The sequence below is a fragment of the Manis javanica genome, chromosome 17 (genome assembly GCF_040802235.1).
Source record: "Manis javanica isolate MJ-LG chromosome 17, MJ_LKY, whole genome shotgun sequence".
Lineage (NCBI taxonomy): Eukaryota > Metazoa > Chordata > Mammalia > Pholidota > Manidae > Manis > Manis javanica.
Genome location: NC_133172.1, coordinates 8,996,245 through 9,007,502, shown reverse-complemented (window position 1 = coordinate 9,007,502; position 11,258 = coordinate 8,996,245). Strand labels below are relative to the sequence as shown.

The 11,258-nt window shown below is 52.3% G+C and overlaps 1 protein-coding gene and 1 long non-coding RNA gene across 2 annotated transcripts; one reads left to right on the top strand and one right to left on the bottom strand.

The window, feature by feature from the left end:
* Positions 1 to 300: 300 nt before the first annotated feature.
* On the bottom strand, positions 301 to 3,837 carry PGLYRP1 (peptidoglycan recognition protein 1). The gene is made up of 3 exons (XM_017667891.3): positions 3,453 to 3,837; positions 1,140 to 1,261; positions 301 to 548 (listed from the first exon to the last, which is right to left on the bottom strand). Exons 1-3 carry the CDS (start codon positions 3,731 to 3,733, stop codon positions 370 to 372), a joined length of 582 nt encoding a protein of 193 aa, XP_017523380.1. The 5' UTR covers positions 3,734 to 3,837; the 3' UTR covers positions 301 to 369.
* LOC108401751 (uncharacterized) lies at positions 1,279 to 6,513 on the top strand. Its single transcript, XR_001854259.3, has 3 exons — positions 1,279 to 2,244; positions 4,870 to 4,905; positions 6,017 to 6,513. It is a non-coding gene; the product is annotated as an uncharacterized lncRNA (long non-coding RNA).
* The last annotated feature ends 4,745 nt before the right edge of the window (positions 6,514 to 11,258 follow it).

The following is an 11,258-nucleotide window of genomic DNA, read 5'->3' as shown; positions in this document are numbered from 1 at the left end:
TGTCTTGGGCTGTGTGGTAGAGAGAGGGTGTCCTGCAGCGTGGTTCACTGCCCAAGAGGATCTGCCTCCCCGAGTTGCTGTCAGTGACATCTGGACCAACCTGGTGCTGATTCCTGCCCTCTGACCTGAGATCTGTGGGTTCTGGGGTGGGATGTTTCTGAGCTGAGATCTCTGGGGACTTGGTTCAAGGTTGGCCTCTGGGTTCTGAGCACCAGAGAGGACAGAGTGCTAGGGTGTGGGGCAGACAGGGGGGTCTGGTGGGAGGGAGGGAGAGAGGGGAGGTGGGCGGCAGGACATAGAAACAGTTCGAGCTGCACCTTTATTCGAGGAGAAGGCAGGGAGATTTCTGGCCTGGACAGTAGAAGGGCCTCACTCGCTGTAGTGTGGCCAAGTCCGGATGATTTCGTAGAGCTGGTCACCTGGGGAAAGTGTCTGCTGCACATCCCGGTGTCCTTTGACCTCGTATTTCGGGCTCAGGGCTCCCAGAGCCACTCCACAAGCCAGCAGACTCTGGGCTGCCCTGAGGGCCCGGGGCGGTGGTGACCGCTCTGGGGGGGGTGCAGAGGCAGGCGTTAGGCTCCCACGGAGGGCAGAGGTCGTGTGGGGTGGTGGTTCTGACTGTGCTCCCGGCTGGCCCCCCAGGGCCTGGATCCGGGTCTGCCACTCCCTAGCAGTGGCCTAATCTCTCTCTGCCTCAGTTTCCTCATCTGGGAAAGGGGGGGGAAATAATGGCACCTGTCCACAGGGCTGGGGGACAGTGAAACGAGTTACTTTATATAAAGCCCACAGAAGGGTGCCTGGCCCAGAGCAAGCCCGCAGTAAGTGTTGCTGTCAAGAATATTGCTGCTTCCTCCTCAGTCCTCAGACCTCTGGGTCCTACTCAGAATAGCTGCTATTATCAGGCTCTTCTTAGGGGCCATGGACTGGCCTAGATCTTTTATGTAGATTAACTAATCCTCACCCAAACTGTAGTTGAAAGTGGTCATTATCTACAGGAGGAAATGAGGCTCGGAAAAGCAGTCACTTGCCCAGAGACACAGAGTTGTAGGTGGCAGAGCCTCTCAGCAACTACACACCACACTGTGCCATCCCCATAGCCCATGTCGTCCCCCTCTCCCGGCGACAGGACAGTCACTTACCCATGTAGTTGCCCATGAAGGAGATGCCGATGGACATGGGGTTCCAGGTGCTCCCTGTGTGGGCGCCCTCGGTGTCCCAGCCCCGGCCCTCATACACGAGCCCATCTTCTCCGATCAGGAAGCTGTGCGGGTGGTCGTGGGCTTGGTTGAGTGCGGGCGGGCTCCCTGGGGGAGGGCTCCTCCCTCCTCTACTCACCGCACCCATGTTCCTGCTACCCACACACAACTTCCCAACACCCTCCCTCGTGCCACCTAATCTTCCACAATAGTAACAATGACCGTGGCGCCTGGCATGTGCCAAGTGCAGCTCTACATGCACCTTTTTTCATCCTCACAGCAGCCCTGTGAGTCACTCCTGTATCCATTTGGTAGATAGAGAATCCGCGAGGTAGAGATACCTGTCCGAGGTTACACAGCTGATAGGGGCGGAGCTAGGATTCTTCACCCAGGTCCCTGTGACCCACCCACGTGATCTGATTCCTCACTTTCTCCTGCTTTCCTGGAGGATTTGTTGAGCTCTTGATTTGCTGAGTCCCCACCTGCAGTCCTCAGAGGCAGGTACTGTTGTCATCCCCACTTTAAGAGCGAGAGACGTGATTTGCCCACAGTCGCGCCCCAGAGACCCCTGCCTCAGAAATCTCCACCGAGAAGCTCTTGTGCTCTGCTTCCGGCTTCCTGTTCCCTGCCCGGGGCACACTGAGTGTCAGGATCAGGGACTCGGGGGTTGGTGTCACTACCAGACACAGACCCTGGGGCCCCATTCTGCCCCTTGGAGGTTTCCAGTCCTGGCGGCAGATCTTGAGTGAGGATTGACTAGATGGCAGCATCTCGGTGCTACAGTATCTGCCACCTCAGCCCCCTGGCTCATGGGGTCACTTCTGACGCACAGACTGGTGGCACTTCTGAATCTTGGGTCCTGAATCTGCCCTTTAGGAAGCCAGACTCTCAGAATCTGGCTCCGAAGAGACTAGGAACACCAGAGGTGACGCCAGCCCCCGGGAGTGGGCCAGTTCTGGCCTTGCCACAGCCCAGCAATTGGCACTCCGTGCTCCCTGTGTATGTATCAGATGAACACATCTGACTTCACTTCACCCGGCCTCACCAGGTGGGTACAGTGGGCCCATTTTACAGGGGAGAAAACTGAGGCTCAGAACGTGATGGGACAAGGAAGGGGGATTTGGAATGTTTGATTCAGACTCTGAATCCTAAAATCTGAGAGACAGACTTCAGTCTGCCTTCCTGTAAGGTGATTAAGGCCAGAGGCCGCAGAGCCAGGCCTGAGGGCCTAGAGGGTTCAACCCTTCTCTCTCCCTACAGAAACTTGTGCTGAACCCAGCCAATTACCCCAAAAAGGGAGCTGGTGGGTTATGGGCCCCAGAGGCGGACCTAACCAGTCCTCATCCCTGTTTTTGCTGACACCCCCACTACAGTCTGGGCACAGCAGCCAGCGGGAGCTTCTTACACCTCAGCAGGCGCCCCGGCCCCTGGCCCCTGGCTCCCTCAGAGTAGGACTGAAGTTCTCACCGTGGCCCCGAGGCCCTGTGCCATCTGGCCCCTGCCGACCTCTCCCTCATTTCCTATCACTCCTCCTAACTACTTCCAGCCACCCTGACCTCTGCCCTTTGGGTGTGACCGCTCAGCCTCACAGCGCCGCTGTCCCCCAGCTCACAGCCACCTCACTGTTCCTTTTTTCCACTGCCTCTTTCACCACCTGGATTCATTTTTGTTGACTTTGCTGTTTCTCCCTGCTGCCAGATCCCTTGGGGCTAGCCTCGCACTGCTCTTGGCTGGCCCCATCCTGGCACCGGCACACGGCCTGGCACATAGTAGGTGCCAAACAGTCCATGGACCTGGGGCTCTGACCACATGCCAGGCGGTGTCCTCAGTGCTTCGCGTGTATTGGGTGGTCTGGTGATCAAGTGAGCTGCTGTCCCACTGAATGCAGAGGAAACAGCGGCGGGGGCTTGGTGACTCGCCCCAGGCCTCTGCCCTCCTGGAACCACACTTAGCCAGCCTGGTCACCCACGTCCCAGCCAAGGCACCAGCCTGACTGAGGGGACTCCAGATGTGTTAGCAGAGTCTGTCCCTCCGGGGAGCAGGGCTCGCACTTGCGCCTTCGCCCTCCTCCTAGCGTCTCTGCGCTGCCTGCGCATGCCCGGCCCTATTGGCCACTCTGGGGAGAAACGGGGACATCTTGCGGTTGAGGAGGCCGGCCCGGCGGCTCTAGAACCTGCCCCGCGGTCTCTGGGGCCTGCACGCCTCTCTCCCCCACTACCAGGCCCGGCCCCAGCGTTGCTTCCCCTCTACACTCACTTGTAGCCCACGTCGCACCAGCCCAGGGTCCGCGCGTGGTAGTGCTGCACGTTCTGGACCTGCTTCAGGCATGAGGCCGGGGTGTTGCAGTTGCTGCCGGCCGTGTGCGACACCACCACGTATCTCACAGGCAGGCTCAGGCGCTGGGAGCACTCGGACGCCAGGGCCTTCCACTCCCTCCGGGGCACGATGGGGCAGCAGGTGTTTGGGTCTTCTCGAGGCGCCCCAAGTCCGAGGAGGGCGAGGAGGGCCCAGGTGAACAGCGCACAGCGGCGGGACATGGCAGGCAGGGCGCGCACGAATGCCTTGGGGCTCAGGCTCGCAGGGCTTCCTTTATCTGCTGGGGCTCAGCCGCAGGGAAGGCCTTGCTTCACACCTGGCAGGACTTCCCAGGCGGGTCACCCTGGGCCCCAGACTCCACTTCCTTCTCTGGCTGGGCACCAACAGGATGCAGTGTGGTTGGAGGGGGCCGGTGGGGAGGGGTGAGCCCATGACAAAGCCAGGGGGCCCCTCTCCGAGCCAGGAGTGGAGGTGGGGAGGGCCACACAGGCCCACTGGGCACTTCGCCTGGGGTTTCTGGAACACCTGGTTCCTTGCACTGCCCCTCTTCTCAGTGGAGCATCAGACAAGTCACCAGGAACTTAACATGGGGGAGAGAGAGCACGAGGCCCCGCCTGGGGTAACAAAGGCTCCTGTTTTACAAACACCTCCCCCAGGCCCAAACCCCATGTCATTTGACCCTTACCGCAAACTGAGGAGGGGAGTACTGGGAGGCCCATTCCACAGTGGAGCAACTGAGTCTGGGCATGTGGGAGTCATCTCGCTGAAATGTGGGAGATAGTAGAGCCTGGGGGTCCAGAGCCCCAGTCCAGGGCCTGGCTGCCTGCATTTGAGTTCTGGCTACATTCCAGGTGGGAACTCCCACCAGGAACTAACCTTTCTGTGCCTCGCTTTTCCCCACCTGCAAAATGGGGACGAGAATGTAAAGTACCGAACTCACAGGAGTCGATGTGGGATTGGACAGGTTGACAAGAGGCAAGCGCTCAGAAGATGTCTGGCTCACAGTACCACAAATCTGCTCCGGTAGTAAGCGACGTGCTTAACGTGGGTGCCCCCGGCAGCTCCGTTCTGCACAGGAGGGACTCTGAAGAGAGGAACAGCCATTTGCCCAGGGCCACTCAGTGGCTTGGGGTCACCTCCTGGGGAGAAGTCTCTCTCCCGGGGCCTTTGACCAGCCCAAGCCCCTGTCCCCACTTCCTCCTAGAGCGCCTGTGAGTTCAAGGCAGGTTCCTCATTCTGCTCTTCCTCTCCTTCTACTTCAGTGGACTTTTTATAAAAATTACAAAAGTATCACCTGCTAGCTGTAACAGGTTGAATTAATACAAAATGTTAATTGCCTGTGTCCCATTCCCTCCAGCTCTGCCGGTCTGAGGTCACCAATGAGAACAGTGGGGTAAGTCTTTTTTTTTTCCCTACAATATTTGCCATGCCCAGGTGGATCATCCTCAGACCCATGATATCACACATGGCCCGCCAGCCATCTCTGAGTACTTTTCATGAATTATCTCAAAACATGCTCCCAACAGGTCTGTGGGATAGATATTATCATTGACCCCCTTTTATAGGCAAGGAAACCGAAGCCTGGATCCAGCACCCAGATCAGGAAATAGAGCTACATTAAACATTTTAATAGATACTACCAAATATCACCCCCCAGAAGTTTTACTATTTATTTTCCCCCAAAATGTGGTCAGTGAAATGCTTTATCAATCCAGGGAATGGTATCTCATTGTTTTATTTGCATTTCTTCAAACATCACAGAGGTGATTGGCTCTTTACTTATTTGTGGCTGTTTGCATGCATCTTCTTGACCTGTTCATCTCTTCCAGTCAGTGTTCCTGTTGCAACCATTGTGGTGTATGGGGGATATGAACTCTACATTTGTCAAATGTGCTGCAGACCTTTTTCTTCAGTCTATTAACAAAATCTATTTTTTTCTTTTATGTTTTCTGTATTTCCTGCCTTGCTTTAAGAAGATCTTTCCAGACCAGGATTATGAAATTTCTTCTATTTAAAAAAAAAATATTGTTATCTTGTGTTCTATGTTTAGACCTTTATAACTGCATACGGTGTGAAGCAGTGGTTTAACTTTGTCTCCAGATGGCTAGCCATTTGTCCTAGTGCCATTTATTAAATAGTTAGAGCTGGTTTTAAAGTTCAGCCCTGCCACTTATTAGCTAGATGACCTTGGGCAACTGGGCAGCATTTGACATAGTTGGCCGCTTCCTTCTTGAAATGCTCACTTCCCTTAGCTTCTGTGTCATAAGACTGCAGACTTTCTTTTTTCTCTGGCTGGCCTTTTTGCTCCCTGTCAGACTGATTTCCTCCTTGACCATTATACTAGACCTTGTCTGCCAGGTGATCTTACGCAGCTAATAGCTTCAGCCACCACTGAAATGCTGATTATGTCCAGATGTTTATGTCCAGCCCAGAGCTCTCCGCTGAATTCTGGATCAGTATATCCACCCGGATCTGTGTGACATCTCCACTTGCATGTCCCACAGGCACCTCAAAGGCAACATTCCCCAAATGGCTCATGATCTGCTCCTCCAAAGTCAGCCCTCTGCCAGGAGTCCCTGACTAAGGGAACAATACGATCATCTTGGAGTTACAAAAGCCACACCTCTGCGCATCATCCTCGACCAACCTTTGCTTTCTCTCTTCTTGTTTCTGGCACCCAAAATAACACCCAGCACATAGCAAGTGCTTAATAAATACTTATGGGATGACTGAATGACTGTCTAATTCATCCCAAGTCACGTCACTACCTTCTAAATGTCCTATGCATTAGGCTGTTTCCATTCTCTCTGCCCTGGTCCAACCACCATCTCCTCACACCTGGATTTTGCTCCCCTAGGTGGGTCACTTCCTTGGTGACCTCCCAGCATGCACCCTGGCCCCTGTGAGGCCACAACTCAGATCTGATCAGGTCTTTCCCAAAGGTCACCCTCAAAAGTGAGTCACATTTTTCTGTGGCTTCTCATGACTCTTAAGATGAGTCCCAAGTTCCTCACCATGGCACCACATGGACTGCCTTCGCCCCAGCCTCACCTCTCATTCCCGAGACCCCCTTCCTTAGTCCCCCAGCCACCTGCCCTTCTTGCTGCCTTTGAAGATGCTTTGACTACCCTGCCCCCGGAGGGCTTGGTACACACTGTGTACAAGTTTTAAACAGAGGAACCTTAAGAAATTCAGGAACTTTGCACTTTACTTTTAAGCTTACAAAACACTCAGCTAGCCTTTTGTAAAAAGACAGGGGTATTTACACATCCAATCCCTTAATGATACTAAGAATACAGTCATTAGCTGGATGGGGTGAAGTCTTCCCTTGTTAAGAGTTTTGTTTAGTCTGAATCTTGTCAGCCGAACATTGAGACGTGCCCTGTGAGCGTTCACTGAAACTACAGTGTGTAACTGTGATATTGCCTTTAATCCCGAGACTATATTATATTGTGCACTTTTTTATAGGAGGAAATTAGACTTAGTCCCCATATACTTCAGGAAGTTGAATTTTCAAATATTTAACTTATCACCTGACTTGTTTTGATCCTGTTGCAGTTCATTCAGCCAGTGTAAAACCTCAGATTCTCTTGCAGTTAACAAAAAACACTCATTTGTTGTTGTATCAACAGTGATAGAAGTCAAATTAAATGGTGACAATAGCGAGGACGAGTTTAAAACACAGTGCAAAATCTTCAGTTTTTCCCCTGGCAACCCCAAGCCTGGAATGCTCACCCTCCACACTTACCCCATCCTAATTGTCACTCACTATTGCTTCTGTGCCACCTCCTCAGAGACAGATCCCTTTCTTTGCTGTCCTGACATAATTTCCTCTCCTTCATATTCATCACAACTGTAGTTATTAACCACTATGTAATTCCTCGCTTAACTCTAATACAAGTGAGGTCTATAAGTACCATCATAGCATATACTTTATTGTCCAAACCATGGCCCTTGAGAGAGAGGAAGCTATGAATAATTATGCTGGCTCAAGAGGTGTACATGGACTGTCCCAAATATTCCAGAATGTACAACTGCCTCATTAAAGATAAAGAAGGGGCTGGCAATTTCCCCCTCTCTCTTACCATTATGCACCAGTTTCTAGCATATAGTTGGTGATAAATACCTGTGAACATCACAGATGAAGCCACTCTCGGTTTCTCCATCTGTGAAATGGACTGGATGCCAGTTCTTCCCTCTTCAGGCCGTTGTAAATGTGTGTTTCTCCGCGAGTACAGACAGCGGCCTGTGTACCCCATACCGCTACATATGGGACAGTTAGATATCCCGCTAACAGCAGATGATCTACCCTCCTCACCAAAGCACCTTCAAAAAGACAAAACAGAGAGATGTGTGCAAAGCGACAGTCCCCACCAAATGGTTGTGATTAGTGAAATTTCGAAATGGATTTCCCTTTCTGCCAGAGACCACGGCTCACTCGGGGCACCTGGGGAGGGCAGAGGGGTGGGCGCAGCTCTCCCACATTCGTTGGGTCAGTCCCTCCTTTGGTCATTCGGGAACCTCACGTGATAAGCGCCCATTTCTCGTTCCTCTTCTTCGGGGGAGGAGACTGCTCTCCGCTCCCACCTCCGTCCCCGTCCTGTGGGCATCTCCTCCTTTGCTGGGCTAACCCGAGTGACCTCTGCTCCCAAGTGCTTGCAGTCCCCCCGTCCTGCCGACAACTCCCTTTCGAGTTCCTCTGACCTGGAGGCCAGAAGCCTTGGGATTCAGAATTCCTGGACACCTTGGAGTTCTGCTCAGGAGCACGGAGGCGGCTGGAGAGCGGGCCCCTGGCTCCCAACTGGCAGCCCACTCCTATTCCTTCCCACCATCCCGCCGTGGGGGCCTCCTGCGCACCCCACTTGTTTGCTCCAGCTCTGTCCACAGCAGAGACTGGGGTCCCCTTGGGTTGAGAGGAACCCCGATCCCCTCCACTGCTAATTCAGGGAGGAGGCCCATGCAGGTTTTGGAAGGAGGCTAGGGGCTGCCTGTTCAGGGAATTCTGAGGTCCTGTGTATGTCCAGAGGCAGGGGCACATCTTACTCCTGGGGATTCCTTGCCCTGGGGGAGGCTTGGGCCTGAGTCTAAGGGCAGTACTGATGCTAATTCCATTCCTCATAATTTATTGAGCACCTACTGTGTGCCCCATTACCTGCTGCAGGGGCTGGGGATTCAGCTGTGAACAAACTGAAGTTCTTGCACACACATTCTAGTGGGGCAGACAGTATATAATAAATGATTAAGTATTTTTTTAAAACCCAGATACACTATATTTTACATGGGTGGCGCGACTGTCGTGTGCCTGGCGGTAACAGGTGCCCAGGAAGCAGCAGCAGCAGCTTTGACCTTGCGGTTGGCCTTGGCGTTGGGGAACGGATGGGCGTCCTTCTCCGCGGTCCCCTCTTTTCGCCGACAGAGGGCGCGCAGTCCTCGTTTGTTCTCACCCGCCACGGCGCGCTTTCTCCCTAAACTTATAGTCAAAAGGGCGGCCTCTTAGCCGTGCAGGGGTCCTGTTCTGTGATTTTCCTGGGGGGCCTGCCTGTCCCAGGGATTTTGCTCCTAAGAACAGGAATGGCAACTATAACATTAAGAATTAAGAGCCAAGAGTTACTGAGCTTTATGCTGCTGTCGAAGATCACACAGCGCCTGAGTCCCTTAGATCTGAGTCTGTAGGTACAGTTAGCCAGGGTGCAGAGAGAGGAGGCTGTTGCCGCAAAGGGACCAGCACAAGCAAAGGAATGGAGACGAGAAGGGGCAGGGTACTGTGTGGAACTTTACAATGGCTGATGTTGCACAGAGCACGTGGGGTCCAGGTCAGCAGGACTTGTTGGGCACAATGATTTCCTGCTGTGGGCACTGGGGAACCACAGAACAGCATGTAAGGATGGGAATGATGGGAATGATATGAACTACTTTGCACTTTTGAGAGGTCATTCTCGGGAGCGGAGAAGGGAGCGCGTGAAAGATAGCAGACGCTATTGGAGGATGCCTATAACCACAGAAACTTCTGGAAGCCAGTTTTCAACCACGAAGGAAGCCAGTGTGGACAACACTTCAAAAAGCAGAGAAGATGCAGAAAGAAACCAAGTCTGTGATAATATTGCTGAACCACTGGAACTAGCCTCCCCTAAGTTCAGCCCTCTTACCAAATTCTTCTGCCCTCTGACACTCCATGAATTAAATTATCTTTGCTGTGTCCTTGTTTCAACCTCCCAACCAATGAGGACTGTTGTTTTTACTGTATCTTTGAAAGGTTCTTAATGCAATGGTTGTGGTAGGCTGAAAAGTGGTCACTCCCAAGGCACCCATATCCTGATCCCTGGAACCTATGTGTGTTACTTTCTATGGCAAAACAACAGCCCCAGAAAGGCTATTTGCAGATGTGAGTATGTTAAGGATCTTGAGGCGGGGTTATCCAGGATTATCCAGGCAGGCCCCAAGGACAACCTCATCTATCCTTGTAAGAGGGAAGCAGACGGATGTTTGACTACAGACAGAGGAGGAGGTGAAATAAAGACAGAGGCAGAGGTTGGAGTGATGTAGCCAGTGCCCAAGATACCAGCACCGACCTGAAGCTTCAAGAGGCAAGGGACGGATTCTCCCCAGGCCTCCAGAAAGAGGCAGTCCGCAGCAGCCGAGCCTGTCCATACCTTCCTGCTGAGCACGACTAAAATCCAAGCCCTGACTGCTCTCTATCCAGGCCCTGTCTTAGGACTGTGTTGACAGCAGGCAAGCAACCCAGGAGAGCGAAGTAACATTTCCCCCCAGAGAAAGAGAAGGCGAGCGTACTGCCTGTATAAAAGTGGTGGATTCCCCCGGCTCAGTGTTCTTTGACTGTGATACACCCTGAGGTATGTGCAGCAGACTCCTGAGTCCCTCTGCATCAACCCCATGGGCGGCGTATAAAGAGAAATCCAAACAAATTGTGTTAACGTTCACACTTCTGAAGGGCTCCTTGGACCAAAAAGCCCTGTGTCTCTGACCCACGTGTTTTGTGTCTTGTGGCAATATTTACAAAACAATTACAGAATCATTTTTCACGTAGTAAGTACTTTCACCTTTCACTTGATGCAAAGCGCATACCCCCAAACCACCTCCTTGACCAAGCTCCCACTTGGCAAATCATTATTTCTTGGCCAGTCTCCTGCCCATTCACTCCAGGGCCAGTTACCAGACAACTAGGGACAGCTAGGGACCTGTGCCCCAGAGCCCACTGAAATGATTCAAACTAGTCAACCTAAATCTGCCTGACTTGCTTCACCTGCCTCACTCATTCCTTCCTGCAAAAACAAAAATAAAGGCTGTTGCCCGCATTTTCCCCTTGATATCAGATCTAAAAATCCACTGCTAAATCCAATGTTGTGAAGACTTCCCCCTATGTTTTCTTCTGGGAGTTTTATAGTTGTAGCTTTTATATTTAGGTCTTTGATCCATTTTGAGTTAACTTTTTATATACGGTGTGAGGTAAGAGTAAACCTTCATTCTTTATTTTTTATTTTTGTATCATTAATCTACAATTACATGAAGAACATGTTTACTAGGATCCCCCCTTCGCCAAGTCCCCCCCACAAACCCCATTACAGTCACTGTCCATCAGCATAGTAAGATGCTGTAAAATCACTACTTGTCTTCTCTGTGTTGCACAGCCCTCCCTGTGCCCCCCCATTATATATGCTAATCGTAATGCCCCCCTTTTTTCCCCACCCTTATCCCTACCTTCCCACCCACCCTCCCCAGTCCCTTTCC